At 42.3% G+C, this 18,969-nt stretch overlaps 1 protein-coding gene across 9 annotated transcripts in view; it reads right to left on the minus strand.

The window, feature by feature from the left end:
- Positions 1–18,969, minus strand: part of MORN1 (MORN repeat containing 1) — a 301,250-nt gene that overhangs the window by 207,918 nt on the left and 74,363 nt on the right. For all 9 annotated transcript variants that reach the window (XR_012802222.1, XR_012802221.1, XR_012802223.1 and 6 more), the window contains 2 exons: positions 13,479–13,575; positions 6,773–6,883 (listed from right to left, as the gene is read on the minus strand). Coding sequence is in view for 6 of the 9 variants with exons in the window: in XM_075604857.1 (XP_075460972.1) it covers positions 6,773–6,883; positions 13,479–13,575 (208 nt within the window). In the remaining 3 variants the exon portion in view is untranslated. The remainder of the gene's footprint in view (positions 1–6,772; positions 6,884–13,478; positions 13,576–18,969) is intronic.

Consider the following 18,969-nt stretch of genomic DNA (forward strand, 5'->3'; position numbering starts at 1 on the left):
TGCAGGGGGTCTCCGGAGCTGAACCGCATTGGTTTCAGGTCCAGGGACCCCCTGCTTCCCGAGATACGTGCCCCTTTATGAGGTGCTGGTATCCCTCTGCATTTAAAGGTCCTGATCACGTGACCGCGGAATGTAAACAAAGTAGAGGGATACCGGCACCCCCTAAAGGGGCCTGTATCTCGGGAAGCAGGGGGTCCCCGGACCTAAAACCAAAGCGGTTCCGCTCCGGAGACCCTCTGCACATCTACAATATAAATAAAACACACATATCAATACACAATCATTCCTTACCTTAGCACCTTTGTGCTACGGTAACGAAGCAACATTAATATATTTTTAATAATAGTGTACAGTGAGCAGGGGGTCTCTGAGCCATAAATAAATGCGGTTCAGCTCAGGGGGCCCCCTGCTCCCATACAATATTATAAAAATACAGAAATGCCGCTTCATTACCATAGCGTATAGCCGCTAAGGCAATGAATGGTTAAGGCAGAATAGCATGTTTATTGGGGACAATTGCCCCCAATAAACATTGCAATAAACAACATACACCCACTGTGTATTTGAAATACATAAACAAGAATAAATACATTAAATACATATAGCACTTACCCATTACCGGTTGCCACGATGAAGGCCATCCTCATCTTCATCCTGGCCATGCCCCCTCCGCTGCTGCAAAACAGACACAACAATGAAAACATCCAAAGTAATGTCCCCTAACCCCTTAATCACCATAGCAGTTATTAACCGCTACAGTCATTAAGGGGTTAACCCACCCTCACCCACCACTCGGGATGCCTACATACCCTCCCACAGTAACCCCCCACCCCGTGAAGCCTAACCACCTTCACCCACTACCCACAAGGGAGGCCTACCCACATACCGTAGTGGAACACACCCCCCTCCCAACACCTACAGTACAATAATGTGCTAAATAACTATTATCCAGATAGGGATAATAGATTATTTGCCCATTATTAAAAACATTAACTAGCATATTCAAATAAATTAAGTATTACTGACCTTATCAATAAGAAGTCTCAGTCGGCAGCAACATCCTTGTCTTGCCCACAAAAAACATAGCCAAAACATTGCAATTACATTCAGATATCAATTAACCCCTTAAATACCATATCGGATACTAACCGCAAAGGTAATTAAGGGGTTAAGCCACACTGGCCCGATACCCACCCTTCACCCATGAATTTGTACATTGGCTTCATCATGCAAATATATATATATATATATATATATATATTTTTTTTTATATATATATATATATACATATCCTGTGCCTGGTGGTTTTGCACGTGAGTAACCAGTTCAACTGGAGTCGGTGGGGGCAAGTAATGGTAAATGAACTAAATAAATGTATTTAACTGAACTTGTTAATTTTTTTAAATTCTTTTCTTTACATGTTTATTTAATTATCAGTGGTATATCATTTCTTGCCACTGTATGTATGTCTAGAGAGATATATACATACAGGGTAAGAAATGATAGTGTTTTAAAAGCTAGATTTGATGTGTTTTTAATTATTTTGACTATGCTGCTATGCTTAAATGTATGTTTTAAAGTCTTTTAAAATTAGATAGATGTAATCGTTGCTATTGTATGTTGTATTAGAGGTCAGGGTTAGCCTTGGTTGTCAATTTTTTATGCTTCTTGGTACTTATATATTTTTACAGGCTACATTGCTCAGTTGCAGGTTTGAATTAGTTAATTGTTTAATTGTTAGGGATGTAATGTAAATTGTTTAGGGATGGAATGTAAATTGTTTAGGGATGTCATTAATGAATGGTAATTGATTTATGTTTACCGGATTGGTTACAATAGTACAGGCATACCCCGCTTTAACATACGCAATGGGACCGGAGCATGTATGTAAAGTGAAAATGTACTTAAAGTGAAGCACTACTTTTTTTCCACTTTACGATGCATGTACTGTACTGCAAGCCTCATATACATGCATAACTGATGTAAATAAGGCATTTGTAACCAAAATAAATACAGTAGGCTTTATTCAAATAAAATGAATGGGAGCAAACAAATAGGTGAGAGGCGCGCACGCGGGTCAGTACTGTATAGCAGCTCTCTCCTTCTCGCAGTCTCTCTCTCCTTCTCGCAGTCTCTCTCTCCTTCTCGCAGGCTCTCTCTCCTTCTCGCAGTCTCTCTCTCCTTCTCGAGTCTCTCTCTCCTTCTCGCAGTCTCTCTCTCTCACTCAGTCAGTCTCTCTCTCTCACTCTCTCTCTCTTTCTCACTCAGTCTCTCTCTCTCTCAGTCAGTCTCTCTCTCTCACTCTCTCTCACTCAGTCTCTCTCTCTCTCACTCAGTCAGTCTCTCACTCTCACTCACTCAGTCACACACTCACTCACTAAGTCACGCACTCTCACTCACTCAGTCACGCACTCTCACTCACTCAGTCACGCACACACGCACTCAAACACGCACACGCACTCAGTCACACACTGTCACACACAGTCACTCAGTCACACACTGTCACACTCAGTCACACACAGTCACTCAGTCACACACTGTCACACTCAGTCACACACTGTCACACACAGTCACTCAGTCACACACTGTCACACACAGTCACTCAGTCACACACAGTCACTCAGTCACACACAGTCACACACAGTCACTCAGTCACACACAGTCACACACAGTCACTCAGTCACACACAGTCACTCAGTCACACACAGTCACTCAGACACACACACAGTCACTCAGTCACACACAGTCACTCAGACACACACACAGTCACTCAGACACACACACACACACACACACACACACACACACACACACACTGTCACACACACATTGTCACTCACTCAGTCACACACACACACACACACTGTCACTCAGTCACACACTGTCACTGTCACACACACTGTCACTCAGTCACACACACACACACACACACACACACACACACACACACACACACACACACACACACAAGCAAAGATTGCAGCAGACGATCTTCACCTCCCCCTCACTGTTGCTCGTAGTTCACATTACATGCAAAGTTTTGCAGCAGACAGGAGCGAGCTCTGAGGAGGGAGGAGGGGGGAGGAGGGGGAGGCAGCAGAATCACGGGCTGCAGTAAGTGCGGGCGGAATTGCTGGTTAAGCTGCTGATTTATGGAGCTTGGGTGCCGGAGGAACGGAGTGAAATGGGAGGATGAACAGAGACATATGGGAGGGGGAACGGAGACAGATCGGAGGGGGAACGGAGACAGATGGGAGGGCAGAGGGAACAGGGAGATCGAGCATGAAGGAGGTTGCAGGAGTGTTGAGGTGCGCACGCCGCCCCGTGGTGTCCGTACTCGCGAAGCACGCGTACGTACACAGGGGGCAAGGTGCAACAAAAAAAATGTACGTACTAGTGAGTGTACGTAAAGCGAGTGTATGTAAAACGGGGTATGCCTGTATATTAGTTTGGAGTTATCTGTATTTTGCTTGCAATGTTATTGTTAACATTCATTTGCAGAATGTATATGGTGCATAGATTGTGTGCATCATATATACAATGTTAATGCAATGTGTTGATTGTGATTTGAGGTTTTTCATTGGCATTTGATCTTTTTGATTGTAATATCAGATAAGATTAAGAAAGGTAATTTATTGTATTGTAGTGTGTATTTATGGAGAACTGTTATTTTGAGTACAGTATGGTTTTGATAACCCTTCTACATTTATTTGTATATTGGTTCATCATGTATGTGTATATATATATATATATATATATATATATATATATATTTGCATGATGAAGCCAATGTACAAATTCATGGGTGAAGGGTGGGTATCGGGCCAGTGTGGCTTAACCCCTTAATTACCTTTGCGGTTAGTATCCGATATGGTATTTAAGGGGTTAATTGATATCTGAATATAATTGCAATGTATTGGCTATGTTTTTTGTGGGCAAGACAAGGATGTTGCTGGCGACTGAGACTTCTTATTGATAAGGTCAGTAGTACTTAATTTATTTGAATATGCTAGTTAGTGTTTTTAATAATGGGCAAATAATCTATTATCCCTATCTGGATAATAGTTATTTTGCACATTATTGTACTGTAGGTGTTGGGGGGGGGGTGTTCCCCAACGGTATGTGGGTAGGCCTCCCTTGTGGGTAGTGGGTGAGGGTGGTTAGGCCTCACGGGGTGGGGGGTTACTGTGGGAGGGTATGTAGGTGTTCTGAGTGGTGGGTGAGGGTGGGTTAACCCCTTAATGACTGTAGCGGTTAATAACCGCTATGGTGATTAAGGGGTTAGGGGACATTACTTTGGATGTTTTCATTCTTGTGTCTGTTTTGCAGCAGCGGAGGGGGCATGGGCAGGATGAAGATGAGGATGGCCTTCATCGTGGCAACCGGTAATGGGTAAGTGCTATATGTTTTTAATGTATTTATTGCTGTATATGTATTTAAAATGGCCACATTCACTATTATCCATTTGTGGATAATAGTAATTGTGGCCATAACTATACTGTATGTGTTGGGGGGGGGGGGTTATTTCTTTAAAAGTATGTATGTCTTTATTCATTAATTTGGGGGGGGGGCACATAATTGGTACTGCAGGCCTACGGGTAACACCCGAGGGCCCCTGCTGGCCTATAGTATCATCGATGTGCATATATGTGTATGTTAGGGTTTATAGGGGTTGTTGTTATATATATATATATATATATATATATATATATATATATATATATATATTTATTTATTTATATTCATTTATTTATTCATTTAGATTTATTTATTTAGTGTGGGGCTGCTGTGTGTGATTATTCTTCATTGTGGGTATCGGGTGTGGGTGAAGGGGGTATTAGCCCCAACGGTGGTTGTTTAAGGCTTGCGGGGGGGTAGCGGGAGGGGCTAACCCCTTCATGACCGTAGCGGTATTAACTGCTACGGTCGTGAAGGGGTTAAGTGCACCCGCAACCCCCCCGCAAGCCCTAAACTCACACCAAGGGCCAAATACCACCTTCACCCACACCCGCTACCCACAATAAAGCTGGCACGGTGGGTTAACCCCTTCATTGTCTTAGCGGTTACCCGCTAAGGTAATGAAGTGGGCTGTACATGCATTTTTCCTGCCTCGGATGCATGCCGGGGGACTCCGGTGCTGGTATTAATGGGTATCAGCTCTGGAGCCCCTCGGCATCAATCCCAGCCAGGAAAAGGGTCTGATTTTTTTTTATGGCCCCTATCGCCGCTCAGCTCCAGCTTCTTGCCAACATTTTTTGGCGGAGCTATTTGGAGAACATCTCTCCATTTTATTGGCGCGATCAGCAGCGAGATGCTGATCGGGGCTACCTGCATACGGCGGGTTTTAAAACTGGCGAGATATTGCTTCTCGCCACCCGCGCGGCGAGTTTTTAAAACACAAAAAAAAATCTGGCGGTTTTCCCTCATCTCGCCAGTTTCTCACCATTTACTGAATTGCTGTAGGCATATTTGGCGAGAACCTGGCGAGATTGCGCTTCTCGCTGCTCTCTGCATAGGCCCCTTTGTGTGCTTATTTAAAAGAGGGAAAAAAAACATTAATTGTGGATTTACTTCTATATATTGACATATTGTGTTTGTTTCAACTCTTTCAGGCAAATTACTTCACAATCCATCATCAGTTATTTTAGGATGTCTAGCAGATTAAAATGTATGTGCGGTTTTGTTTTTCATTGATATACTGATAATGTGTTAAATCAATTCTATACCCATAGAGAAACATTTGTCAAATGTCATTTCAATAGGCAGCTAGCAGTGTTTGGATTACACAAATTCCATTGCAGTGAGGACAATTTGCAGGTGGATAATGCCTATTCATCAAGTTTATCTGAGGCCCCACAGGGGCCTAATATTGAAGGTACAGCATATCCTCCATGGTAATATACAATTACATGTAATGAATACTAGTAGATGAGCCATTCAAAATGTGAGAAATTAAATGTTTAAATGCACATCATTAAATTAAGAGTATGACTTTTTTTTATTTCTCAGATTTAATAAAGTGGATGTGAACATTCCATGCTAATGAAGAAGTTTAAATGTTGATGTATTTGCAGATTTATTTTAAACACAACTGAATGTGCAAACATTTAGTTGGGTAAAGATAATGTGTAGGCTTTACTGTACTCTATCACTGAGTAAAAAATGTAATAACGAAAAGTATTATTTTATTTTAAAGCCCTATTTGCAGCATGGAATAAATCAGCAAGGAATATAGTGCAAAGTGAGGCTGAGATGATAGGCTGAAGAACATATATTAACGTTTAGAAAACATTGTAAAGTTATATTGTTGAATTATGTTGCTATAAAGAACAAGGTTTCCTTTTAGATTTGTGATTTTTAGCACTTGTATGCAACATTATTTGTCTACATTTCTTTTTGCATCCTATAATATCATTTTAACAATCTGGGTTTATAGTTCACATCACTAGACAAGGCAATGTGATGAGTCACCCTACAAATTGTGTCTGTTTGTACCCTACTGAGGTTCAAACTAGTTGACAGGGGTATGTCATTCCTCAGAAACACTGCAAATTAATTTTGCTTTGACATTTTTAAATCAAACTGATTAGCATTGCTTATCATTATCCATATACAATTCATACATGATGACTGTATATTGTTTAATAATAATGTTGCTAACTTTCATCTTTCTATTTGGCTAAGGAGATCTCTTGGTTGGAACTGCCTCTTTGGTTTATGTGGCTTCTTGTGCATCAAACCAAGAATAAACTAAATTAAGTGAAATTCTTACTTTCAGCAATTTCACCTTCTTCATTCTGCAACTGAACATGAAGAGTGACAGGTGATCCTTGGACAACATCAATAATGTCTTCACCTAAGATAACCATCTTCTTGGCGGCAACTGCAACACACAATGGACACAATTAATACATTTGCAATTGGAACCACATAAGTGTCACCCATTCAACGTTTACAAAAAAAGGTTTCCAGAGCAAAATCCCCTAATAAAATTAATTATCGTAGTTACTAAGCAATACTAAGAAATCATGATTGTTTCTAAAATGAATCATGTGAACCGCCTATATTTGTGCTTTCAGGTATGTTAGATTAAATGAAAAACCTGCTTCCCTGAAAAAGAAGCAAAAGGAACAATGTTGTAGTGACAGAAACCATATTAAAAAAAAAAAAAAACTTTGTGCCTCAAGATTACAAACAGATTTCTTGATGAAGATCCTAACAAAGACTAGAGGAAGAGAGGCCCAATAAAAAATTACTTTGTCTCTAACAGGGAAGCAACCCTGTCTCAATGAGGCTGCAATAGAAAGCTTCAGTGGCCTGAGAAAGCAGCAGGGAGCTGGTTAACTGAGCTAAACAATTAACCAGTCTACACCTGGTAATCAGACAGGTTTAAAAACTCCTGCTGAAACTGCACCCAGGGAGTCTTGAGCACACAGGAGGACTGTGTGTTGACAGCAAGACACGAGGGGACCAGACCTCTATGCCTTGGCACAGAGGACGCAGGACCCTGCCAGAGGCTGGACCCTCAAGCAGACAACTATCCAGACCCCAGAGACTGACATGAAAGGCCACCTGCATTGAGGCACCTTTTGAGACTTTGGGGTGATAGACTGGTAAGGGGCTTTTCCTCCCAGTCTTGAAGTGAGTTAGCCCTTACGCAGGGATAGGTGTTTGTTTATTTTTGTATGTTTTGCCTTGTTAAAGAGACAGGCTGAATAAAGCCATGTTTTAATTTCCCCAAATCTGTCTCCTTATGTGTACGTCTGCACTTGCCTCTTACAGTCTCCCAAAGAGGTTTTAAGTATCTTATAGATTGTAAGCTCATTGGAACACGGCCCTCCTTACATACTGTACTAAATTATGTTAATGTTTGAAATGTTGTTGCTATTGTCTTCTAGCCCCATTGTATTGTGCTTTGGAATATGTTGGTCCATTATAAATAAATAACATTCTTGACCTTGGTAACTCTGTCCGAGGTATGTAAAACGTTCAAAATTCAATTCAGTCAAATGTCCAAAATTCAATTCAGTCAAATGTCCATGTTTGCAGATAGCAGGAGTCCCGGGAGATCAGACGACTTACAGGGATCAAAGCACAAGGCAAAGTAAGAGGTTAAATAAATGGGTTAATTCCAGCAAAAGTCAACAGGAAACATCACAAACATAAACAGAGTTAAAAACACACAACAAGCAGTGTAAAACACTTAAAATAGCCAGATTCTGCACTTACGGGGTTAACCTGGGGTTCTTATCGTTCTAGGTGCTGGGCTTGACATAAGCCAGTTAACCCAGATAATCTTTCGCCAATCAAGCCTTGTCCATGTCTACAAAGTCCATGAATCACGGCTGGCTTGAATTTCCAGGCAGTGTACGATTAATGAGACTACTCACAAGCAACTATGGAACTCTGCGATGGCCAAGCATTTGTACTTTTCCCACAGTTATCCCATTCCAATGCATTGAAGAATGGCGCTTGGCCAATCAGAGCATGGTGGGGAGGACAAATGGGCCAATGACAAGCAAAGAGGACGCTGCTACAGGTCTGGCCGTTTCCATCGTGACAACAGGTCAAATGGGAGATATGAATCGGCCAATCATAAGAGTGCCTATAGAAGCCACTGCCAGCCGAGACCATCCGATTCAGAGTTCCATGAGGGCTGATGAGATGGTGCTCATTTGGCAGTCCCAAAATCAGCTCTGCTTCCGGTCTGTGTGCAAAGCCAGCGGAGGTTCTTTGTACCTAACCCTCCATGGCCACTGGCCTTTGTCTCTGACCCTCCCAAGTCCTATAGAACCACCTGGAAATCGGGGCCTCTGTGCCCATACATTGGCATCCCCCCAGCCTAGGAAAATGAATGCCCAGCAGGGGGGCATGGCTCTCAGGGTGAAAGTGGTCTCTGACCTGGCCACCTATCTCCAGAAAGGTGGTACTGCAACCCCACGTGTTAAAGCACTACATACATAGTACCACTACTTTGTGACCGCACGTGGCTGCTGCCCCGAAGACACTATGCCCAGATACATCAAACTTCATTGACGTGTAGTTAATATCGCAACCGGTAAAAAAATTAAATAATGTTTTTGATTTGCCGCAATTTTAAGATGGAATTCATCAAGATTGCGGTAATAATTTACCGGGTGTGGTATTCAGGCCAAACTTGTGATATAGGAATTAATGTGGCTGTTAATAATGCATTAATTACCGCATTGTGATCACGGTAATACTATTTCTATCATAGGCCTCTGTAATAACTATTATTACAGAAGCCTATGATCGAAATAACATGCACTCGTTTAATGCCTGTGACTACCATTAAAAAGAAAATGCACTACATACCCTGTTGGCCACCTTAGGCTAAGGCCCCGCTCCCTCCGTCAGCGCTCCCGCACTGCAGACAGGCGGGGCGCTGACATACACAGACCGCGATATGCGGTCTGTAGGGAGCGGGAGCCGGAGCGGGAGGTGGGCGGGAGTGGGAGGCTTGAGCGGGAGGGGGGGCATGGCTTGAGCGGGAGGGGGGGCATGCCGCTACTCTCCCCCCCTCCCTCCCTCCCTCCACGGGATGCTGATGGAAGTAATCACAAGCAACACACACACACACTCATACACACATGCAGGCACTCTCTCACACACACACACACACAGGCACTCTCTCACACACACACACACACACACACACACACACACACGCACACACGCACGCACGCAGGCAGGCACTCATACACATACACACACACACACACACACATACAGACAGAGGCAGGCACTCCACACTCCTGCCCGCTCCCCGAAGCCTCTCCTCCTCCCGAAGCCTCCCCTCCTCATTGGCTCACAGCCACACCACGTGACGCGTCGAAGCTAGGGATTACAATTCTTGTATTCCCTAGTGGCTGACACGTCACAGCATGTAGTGAGCTGTGCAGCCAGGGGGGACAGGGACCGGCTCGGGAGGATTCCCCTGCTGGTGGGGAAAGCCCGTGCAGCCGCCCGCGCCGCCGGGCGCAGCGGGTCCCAGCCCTTAGTGGCCAACTGCTAAGGTAACCAGGGGATACTCTCCTCTATTCACCCCCGGGAGGCCTATCACCCTCCCCAGGGAAATTACCCCCATAAATCACCCCCTTAACCCCCACTCCTCCAATCAAACCTTCCCCCCCGCACCTCCTCCCCCTAAACTAATGGTTAATAGCCCGATTAGTGAAATGTGGCTAATAGTGCAGTTGTAAGGACTAGGAAGATACCTCCCACTTTGGGTCTAAAACATATTTCCATAATATGTTTCTTTTAGCCAAAACTATTTCTTTTATACCTTATCCCAGGGGTCACCTGCCTGCTCTCCCCACGCCCCCCCCCCCTGCTCGCACCCCCTCCTTACCTTGTCTTCGGCGTCAAATGGCAGCATTAAAGTAAGGGACGTTGCAGAGGCCTCACACGATCCCCCCCCCCCCCCCCCGACCCCCCAATTTGTGCACCCTTGCTTTATCTAAAACCTTGGATGCTTCCTTTATTAGTGCGTGAGGAACTAACTTAAATGTGAAATCCTACATAGTTGACCAGTTGAATTTCTTAGGCTACGCCCCCTGTCTGTGCTGCACACGCGTCTTCCAGGCTGGCAGCACGTGCAGCTGAGTTCCCCAGTCTACAGTGAGCTGCAGGGGGAAATACAGGGGGGGGGGGGGTGACGGAGGAGTGACAGGGGCATGGCCATGACGCCATCCGGCAGGTTCGCTCTCATTGGCTGAAACACCGGGTGGCGTGGCCTAGTGCTCCATCGCTAGTTGTACTCACAGCAGGGGGCCCGGCCCCATTGAGGGGCGGCTCTTGTCCCCGCAGTGCCTGCCATAGCGCCCGCTGCAGCAGCCAGCTGGGACCAAGCCTTAGGCTGCGTCCATAGAAGGACAAGCAGCGCTGAGGCGTGCGGACGCTCCGCGCTGAGCCCCTGCATCCTCAATGAGGATGCCTTGAGAGGGGGCTCACACGAGCGTCCGCAGGCGTGCGGAGGCTTTGAAGTTTTCAGCCGAGCGCCAAGCTGTTTTTCAGCACGCTGTCGGCTGAAAACATCCAATCAGCCTTACGCAGCGTGAACGTCACGGCGCCGTGATGTCGGCGCCGTGACATTGACGTCAGTGCGGCGTGGGCAATTGGCCCAGCGACGTCACTGCCCCGCCTCCAACCACCTCCCCCCGGCTCCCTTCGCGCACGCTGGCTCGCCTGCAAGTCCGTGGAATCGCGCTGACTTAAGCAGGCGAGCCTCAGCGTTAGCGCGCATCCGCTCTCCTCACCCCTCTATGGCCCGGGCCTTAAGGGCATTTGAAGGAGGAAGTGTTTTGTAATCAAGTGTGTTCTTTACTCTTATCACATCCTGTCCTTATCAGAGAACCAAAAAAAAGCTAAGGTAAGATAGGACTCTGTGCAAGAACTTGCTGAACACACATTGATATCACACGAGAGAGTAGCCAGAGGAAATCAAACCCTTTTCAAGTCTGTAAAAAAAAAAAAAATACTTATACTGTTGGTGTCAAATTTTGGTAAAAAAGATGAGACTACTTAAATAGGTAATTGGAATTCGTTCACATTGGTGCTAGGAGAGACTGACCCATTAAAGTGGTCACACATGCAAGCATTCTTCAGGCACTTGCAAGTTTCTGTTTGCCATTCAACTATACTGGTTTTCATGCTGCTCTAATATTTGTTCAATATGGAGATGGAGAAACTACCAAACACATTTATATGATGTGTGCCTTGAATCGTCGGTATATCAACCACCTAACCACATACTGTAGAGTAGGCAATTGTCAACTTGAATTGGCTTGAAGTGGGGTGTACTAGATTGGAATACAAGATGATGGATTCAGCAGTTTCTGGAATTTCTCCCAGTGCATATGCCATCATTAAATTATCCAGTAAGTCAGACGGTTGATGTTTTTGGAGAAGCATGGTGCACTGTGAATGACAGCATGAGGCTTGAAATGTAAACTAAACAATAGCCTCATAGGATGACAGACAGGATTTGAGTATTGTCGTTTGGGAAATTACTGTACAGTTCATTGACTGAGTTGTGTCATTATCTTTCAAATATTCTAGTACCAGGCAAGTAGTTTGACAGTGACCATTTAAGGCTCCTATTTATCATAATTAAGGGAGATAAAATGTATTGGACGGTTCATGATAGTGATTAAGCAGACCACGTAGATAATTGTAGTACTGGTCTCCAACCTTTACAAATGCACGCACAAAACTTCACACACACACTGTGCCAGAGGCTGAGTTTTCATGTTCCGAATGTTTAGAAATGCTCTGTTAATGGCTGTCATGAATTACTGTTAAGAAGTAAAGGAAATATACATTCCTAGCCAACTTATTGTGAGGTTTTATTGCCAAATTAGCGAAAACTTTCCCTCCATTTATGATAAGCCCACCAGAGCTTGGTCATTAATCCGTCTATTGTTTTCAGTTTTCCCATGTTCCTTCTACATTGCTTATTTAATCCGTCTCTGTTTGGCATGCATGCTACCACTCCTCATAAATCCTGCTGTTGTGCCCACAATACATTAAAATATTTTATTGTGCAGTGCCATTGTCGTTACAGAACTAACTTATATGCAAGAGTTGGTATACATTTCTGGACACAGTTTAATACCAAATAATCTGGCAGTTCTGCGGTTGAATCTACTTGCCAGCTTTCCAGAATTATCAGATGAATATCAAGTAAGAATATCATTTTAAGAGATGTAACTCCTAGTGCCATAAAACTATTGGGGAGGGAAGGGGAATATCAACATGGGTTGTTCTTTTTGTTTTTTGTTTAGCAATATTTTGCGATAGTAAAAAAAAGTTTCACTGATTTCACAGGAAATCCAAGGTCAGTTTGATGAAGTTGAGTACACCTATAACTCAGTAGTAACCTGAATTCACGCTTAAATGCAATTTCACTTCAAAATCCTCACTCACCTTACAATGTCTGTTTGACCTTATCATGAGATTGAGCCCCCTCGGGAGAACCATATATGCTTTATATGCAAAACATGGATCTTCTTAAACGAATGTGCTTTTTTTTTTTTTACACGCACAAATACTAGGAGAAAATAATATATATTATTTGGAACAATCAATTTCCTTCAACCTCCTTTAATCCTTTACACCCACAACAGATGGTTGGGATTTGCAACCGGTTGCAACAAAACATAATATCCTTTTGAAACAAAAAAATCTTTCTTCCCAATACCCTTTTATAATTCAGTGCAGTCCTATGTTTAATTTTGCTTTATTCAAATTGCTTTCATTTATGTTTTTCTATACAGCCTATTTGAACCAGTGCTGGGTTTGCTGTCATGTCAGTGAGCACCATCAGAGAAGCTAATTGAGGACCCTGTGGCACATAGATGCTAACACTAACGGCAACCCATATTAATCAACAGAGGGATGCCAGTGTATTATTTAGCCTTTTTTTTTATAATTGGATAGCATAATAAAGTGCATACCAGCAGGATGACCGTTGATCCATAGTCCATCATAAATTACACCAGAGCAATGAATCATAGTTCCTTGTCCATTGAACACGTCATTTCTCCACTGTCCCTGCAAATTAAATAACACATTGGTTTTACATTAGGATTGCTTTGCATGCTGTCTAATAAAGAAGGGATTACTTCAATGACTTCTCAATAGCAAACTGGGTGGGCCTTAGAGTGGGACAACTAGTTAGAAATACGCTGCAACTATTTCTCTGAACAGTTGAATGGGGACCACACAATATTCAAAGATTATGCTATGTGCACCCTCTAAAAAAAGAGGAAAAAAAGGGTTTCTAACAAGACAAATGTTTTATGTTATAAGCAAATATCTTGCCTGAAAGAAATTGCTGTAATTGGTTTTCCATTCTAGTCTATGTTTTGTTATCCAGCAGCTGCGCCAGAATCTTGTATTGAGGAATGACTTGCAATTTGAATCTCTAACGATTTCATTGATACATCTGTCAAGTGTGGAACATATTCTGCAAAAAGTTTTACTGACACCTGCAAAACTTGGGTACACAAGCAACCCTATTCTGTTGCCAGGACTTCCTCAGCACATGCTGCTTGCAGTAACTTCTCCAAGTTCAGGCTTTCTTTAATTAAGATATGAGGGAGGGAAGCATTTTGACAAATTAAAGCTCTATAGGCCGAGTGAATACTGCATACTCCTATGATGATAGCTGGAAACTGTTATTTATTTGGTTTGTACATATAGTTGATCACACTAAGATAATATAGTTTAAGAGTAGTGATTACTGCATACAGGCATACCCCGGTTTAAGGACACTCACTTTAAGTACACTCGCGAGTAAGTACATATCGCCCAATAGGCAAACGGCAGCTCACGCATGCGCCTGTCAGCACGTCCTGAACAGCAATACCGGCTCCCTACCTGTACCGAAGCTGTGCGCAAGCGGGGAGATTATAGAGCCTGTTACACATGCATTATTTACATCAGTTATGCACGTATATGACGATTGCAGTACAGTACATGCATTTTTAAGTGGGAAAAATGTAGTGCTTCACTTTAAGTACATTTTCGCTTTACATACATGCTCCGGTCCCATTGCGTATGTTAATGCGGGGTATGCCTGTACATCCGTAATGTCGGAGGATTCCATGAAACAAGAAAAAAGGCAAGCAAGTAAAGTTGGATCAATGATTCTTTTTTACAGAAGCAAAGCCATAAAGGTTTTGCTGTGAACTTTAATGTGCATATTTGCAAAATGGTGCTAGTACATAGGGCTTCTTCCACCACCAAAAGACAGCTTGTGGCCCTTTCGTTTGAATGTGCCATAAGGTGTTTTCTGGCGACACAAGAGCCCAGATCCACAAAAGGGTTGTAGGCTTTAGCAAACCTTTACCCCTATTAATATGAATTGGAGCAGAGGCAGGCTAAAGTTTAGCACCTTTTTGTGAATCTGGGCAAAGGTGTCCTATGAAATAGGTCATACAGTTAGGTCCAGAAATAATTGGACACTGATACAAGTTTTGTTATTTCGGCTGTGAACCAAAATAAATTCAAGTAACAGTTAAATAATGAATATGGGCTTAAAGTGCAGTCTATCGGCTTTAATTTGAGGGTATTCACATTCAAATTGGAGAAAGGGTTTAGGAATTACATATCTTTAATATATAGCCCCCTCTTTTTCAAGGGACCAAAAGTAATTAGACAATTGACTCAAAAGCTGTTTCATGGACAGGTGTGGGCTATTCCTTCATTATTTCATCATCAATTAAGCAGGTAAAAGGTCTGGAGTTGATTCCAGGTGTGGCATTCACATTTGGAAGCTGTTGCTGTGAACCCACAACATGCGGTCAAGGGAGCTCTCAATGCAATTGAAACAGGGCATCCTTAGGCTGCAAAAAAAAAAGAAAATCCATCAGAGAGATAGCAGGAACATTAGGAGTGGCCAAATCAACAGTTTGGTACATTCTGAGAAAAAAAGAACGCACTGGTGAGCTCTGCAACACAAAAAGGCATGGACATCCACGGAACACAACAGTGGTGGATGATCGTAGGATCCTTTCCATGGTAAAGAAAAACCCCTTCACAACATCCAGCCAAGTGAAGAACACTCTCCAGGAGGTAGGCATATCATTATCCAAGTCTACCATAAAGAGAAGACTTCACGAGAGCAAATACAGAGGGTTCACCACAAGGTACAAACCATTCATAAGCCTCAAGAATAGAAAGGCCACATTAGACTTTGCCAAACAATATCTAAAAAAAAGCCAGCCCAGTTCTGGAACAGCATTCTTTGGACAATGGAAATACAATATATAAACCCCGGCGCTTACAATTGCAGTTTACCCCAGTCCAAAGAAATGTCCATAAAGCTTTGAAAGTTCTCTTGATGGTTCAAGTGAAAATGATGTGAAAAAATCTGCTACTGGCTGGCACCCCGATGATCCTCCTATAGATGGATAGATAAGGGGAAACAGACCATTGCGCAGTAACGAGCACCAGGTTTCAATTCCAAAGACAATAAAGGTGTCAACTTACAAGAATGATGATGTTATGTTCAATTGAGAGAATCTGCTCTTTGGTCCACGTATTCTCCTATACTTCACGAATCCCACGTGTAGTTAGTCCTCAGTAAGCCTCATCTACTGGTTCATCACAGCTTGATACCCGAAAGTATTCTCCATGAATCCCCAGGAATGAAATGACAATAGGAGATAATGGTGCAGACCGCTAGAAAATTTAAAATTAATAAAAAACAGCCAAGAGCTTACTCACATAAACTTTGCTGCTGTGAAACAGCTGACAATGTGCCATCCGCAGCTTGTATCGGGTGTTGAGTCTGGTGCACTGAGCTGCAAGCCCTCTCACTGCTCGCAGTCTCAATGCCAGCGCTACTCTTCGCGCAACGGTGTGACATCACACGATGGCGCCACCACGACCCTCCCTGCCAACGGACACCTCAACTCCTCCTTCCCATTCTTTGGACAGATGAAACTAAGATCAACCTGTACCAGAATGATGGGAAGAAAAAAGTATGGAGATGGCTTGGAACGGCTCATGATCCGAAGCATACCACATCATCTGTAAAACACGGTGGAGGCAGTGTGATGGCATTGGGCATGCATGCCTTCCAATGGCACTGGGTCACTACTGTTTATTGATGATGTGACAGAAGACAGAAGCAGCCGGATGAATTCTGAAGTGTATAGAGATATATTGTCTGCTCAGATTCAGCCAAATTCAGCAAAGTTGATTGGATGGCGCTTTACTTTACAGATGGACAATGACCCAAAACATACTGCGAAAGCAACCCAGGAGTTTTTTAAGGCAAAGAAGTGGAATATTCTGCAATGGCTGAGTCAAACACCTGATCTCCACCATATAAAGCATGCATTTCACTTGCTGAAGACAAAACTTAAGGCAGAAAGTCCCACGAAAAAACAACAACTGAAGACAGCTGCAGTAAAGGCCTGGCAAAGTATCACAAAGGAGGAAACCCAGCGTTTGGTGATGTCCATGCGTTTCAGACTTCAAGAAGTCATTGCCTGCAAAGGATTCTCGACAAAGTATTAAAAATGAACATTTTATTTATGATTGTGTTAATTTGTCCAATTACATTTGAGCCCCTGAGATATGGGGACTGTGTATGAAAATGGTTGCAATTCCTAAACGTTTCATACGATATTTTTGTTCAACCCCTTGCATTAAAGCTGAAAGTCTGCACTTCTATTGCATCTCGTTGTTTCATTTTAAATCCATTGTGGTGGCGTACAGAGCCAAAATTATGAAAATTGTGTCAGTGTCCAATTATTTCCGGACCTAATTGTATTAGAAAATATGGCCCTAAATCTGTAACCATTTAGGCTGCCATTTTATCATAGGGTAACGATCATGTCAAGACATTTATAAAAAGACAAAAAGATATGTTAAAAAAAACACCTTGCACACGCTAGGAAAATTAGGTGTAAGTATTAAGAATGTATTTTGGCATAATACACAATTCTTCATTTTGGGGAGTACCTTTACCTACTTCTTTTACTTACCAGGACATAATGCAAAAAATAAATAAAAAATCTATTATCTTTGAGCTATAGACCAACAGACCAAACACAAATCATTTTACCTCGAGTGCTAAATTAGTCAATTAGGATTTCTTTGTAACTGTCTATACATGAATACAATGTTTTCTGTGTGGTCACGCATTAAGCAAATAAATGCAGTAACTGCTTTGTGAAGCTGTTCAAGTGTGGCATCTTCTTTGATATTCTTTTGTTCTACACAAATACTTACAATAATATGATACCTATTCTCATGTAGCTATTACCAGGGTGGAAGTACGAATAATGAAATATTGTTTATCTGCTGTCTGAAATCATAATAGTATTCTAATCATTATGTGACTCTTACTAGATCTATAACCTTAATTTATTTTTACTGTAACTCAAGACATCTTATGTTGCACCTAACCACAATAGCCTTCCTCGAAGAATAAATACATGCATCATTTGTTGCTTTTAAATGTAAAAGTACACTGGGCATCACATCTGCAGACCCAACTACGGTACCTGTAACAGTTACACTATAAGATTATGTAACATGCCAATGCAACATTATGACCGTAAATAAAGTGGATATTTGTAGCTTTTACACACAATCTAGCCTTTCAGGTGTTTTTTTCTAATGACAACCATGCTTTTATTTACCATAATAAATGTTAAAATGTGGAGCAGTTGTACACAAAAGTACACAAAAAATAAACACCTACTTCTTGTAATGACAATTTAGAATGTTCATTATGCAGGAAACTATGGGGGTGTTGGGGAGTTATTCATGGAGCTATGATAAAGGCTATCGAGATTCCATCAGCATTGACGGCCATTTAAGTAAATGATCGTTAACACAAGATCGAGATCCGATACCTTTGTGAATCCTGGCGTCTGCACTTAACACAAACTAATGGAGGGAAAGTGGTGTGCTATTTGGTTAATGGGAATTGGTGATATGTTAAACCTAGTTATCCCAGTATATATAAAAACAAACAGCACTACCCTATCAATGTAAAGAGTCTAATTGTAGAAATAGGTGCACGTGGACATAAAGAATCCCTAATTTTTAAATACTATGCAAAACCACAAAATTGTCCTTAGCACTCTAAATAGAATAAAGTCTCACGAGGGTACCAATGTGTTCCCAAAAACAGAATAACACTATAGCAAGCACAAAGAAAGATTATTTAAATAACAACACATCAGAGATCATAAGATATGCAATAAATAAAGTAGAAAGTACAACACATCCAGTTCAATATATTAAGCGCAAATCAGAGAATGTTATATTACCACCAAGCTCAATATGCATAATCATATAATTGTATATAGCAGCCAAGCTATCACAAGCACAATCAGCAACCAAGCTATCAAAAATAAATAAGCAGATGTACAATACTAATCCGCCACCTAAAAAAACAGAGAGTACAAGACAAAGCGCATG

The sequence above is a fragment of the Ascaphus truei genome, chromosome 6 (assembly GCF_040206685.1).
Source record: "Ascaphus truei isolate aAscTru1 chromosome 6, aAscTru1.hap1, whole genome shotgun sequence".
In the NCBI taxonomy this organism is placed as follows: Eukaryota; Metazoa; Chordata; class Amphibia; order Anura; family Ascaphidae; genus Ascaphus; species Ascaphus truei.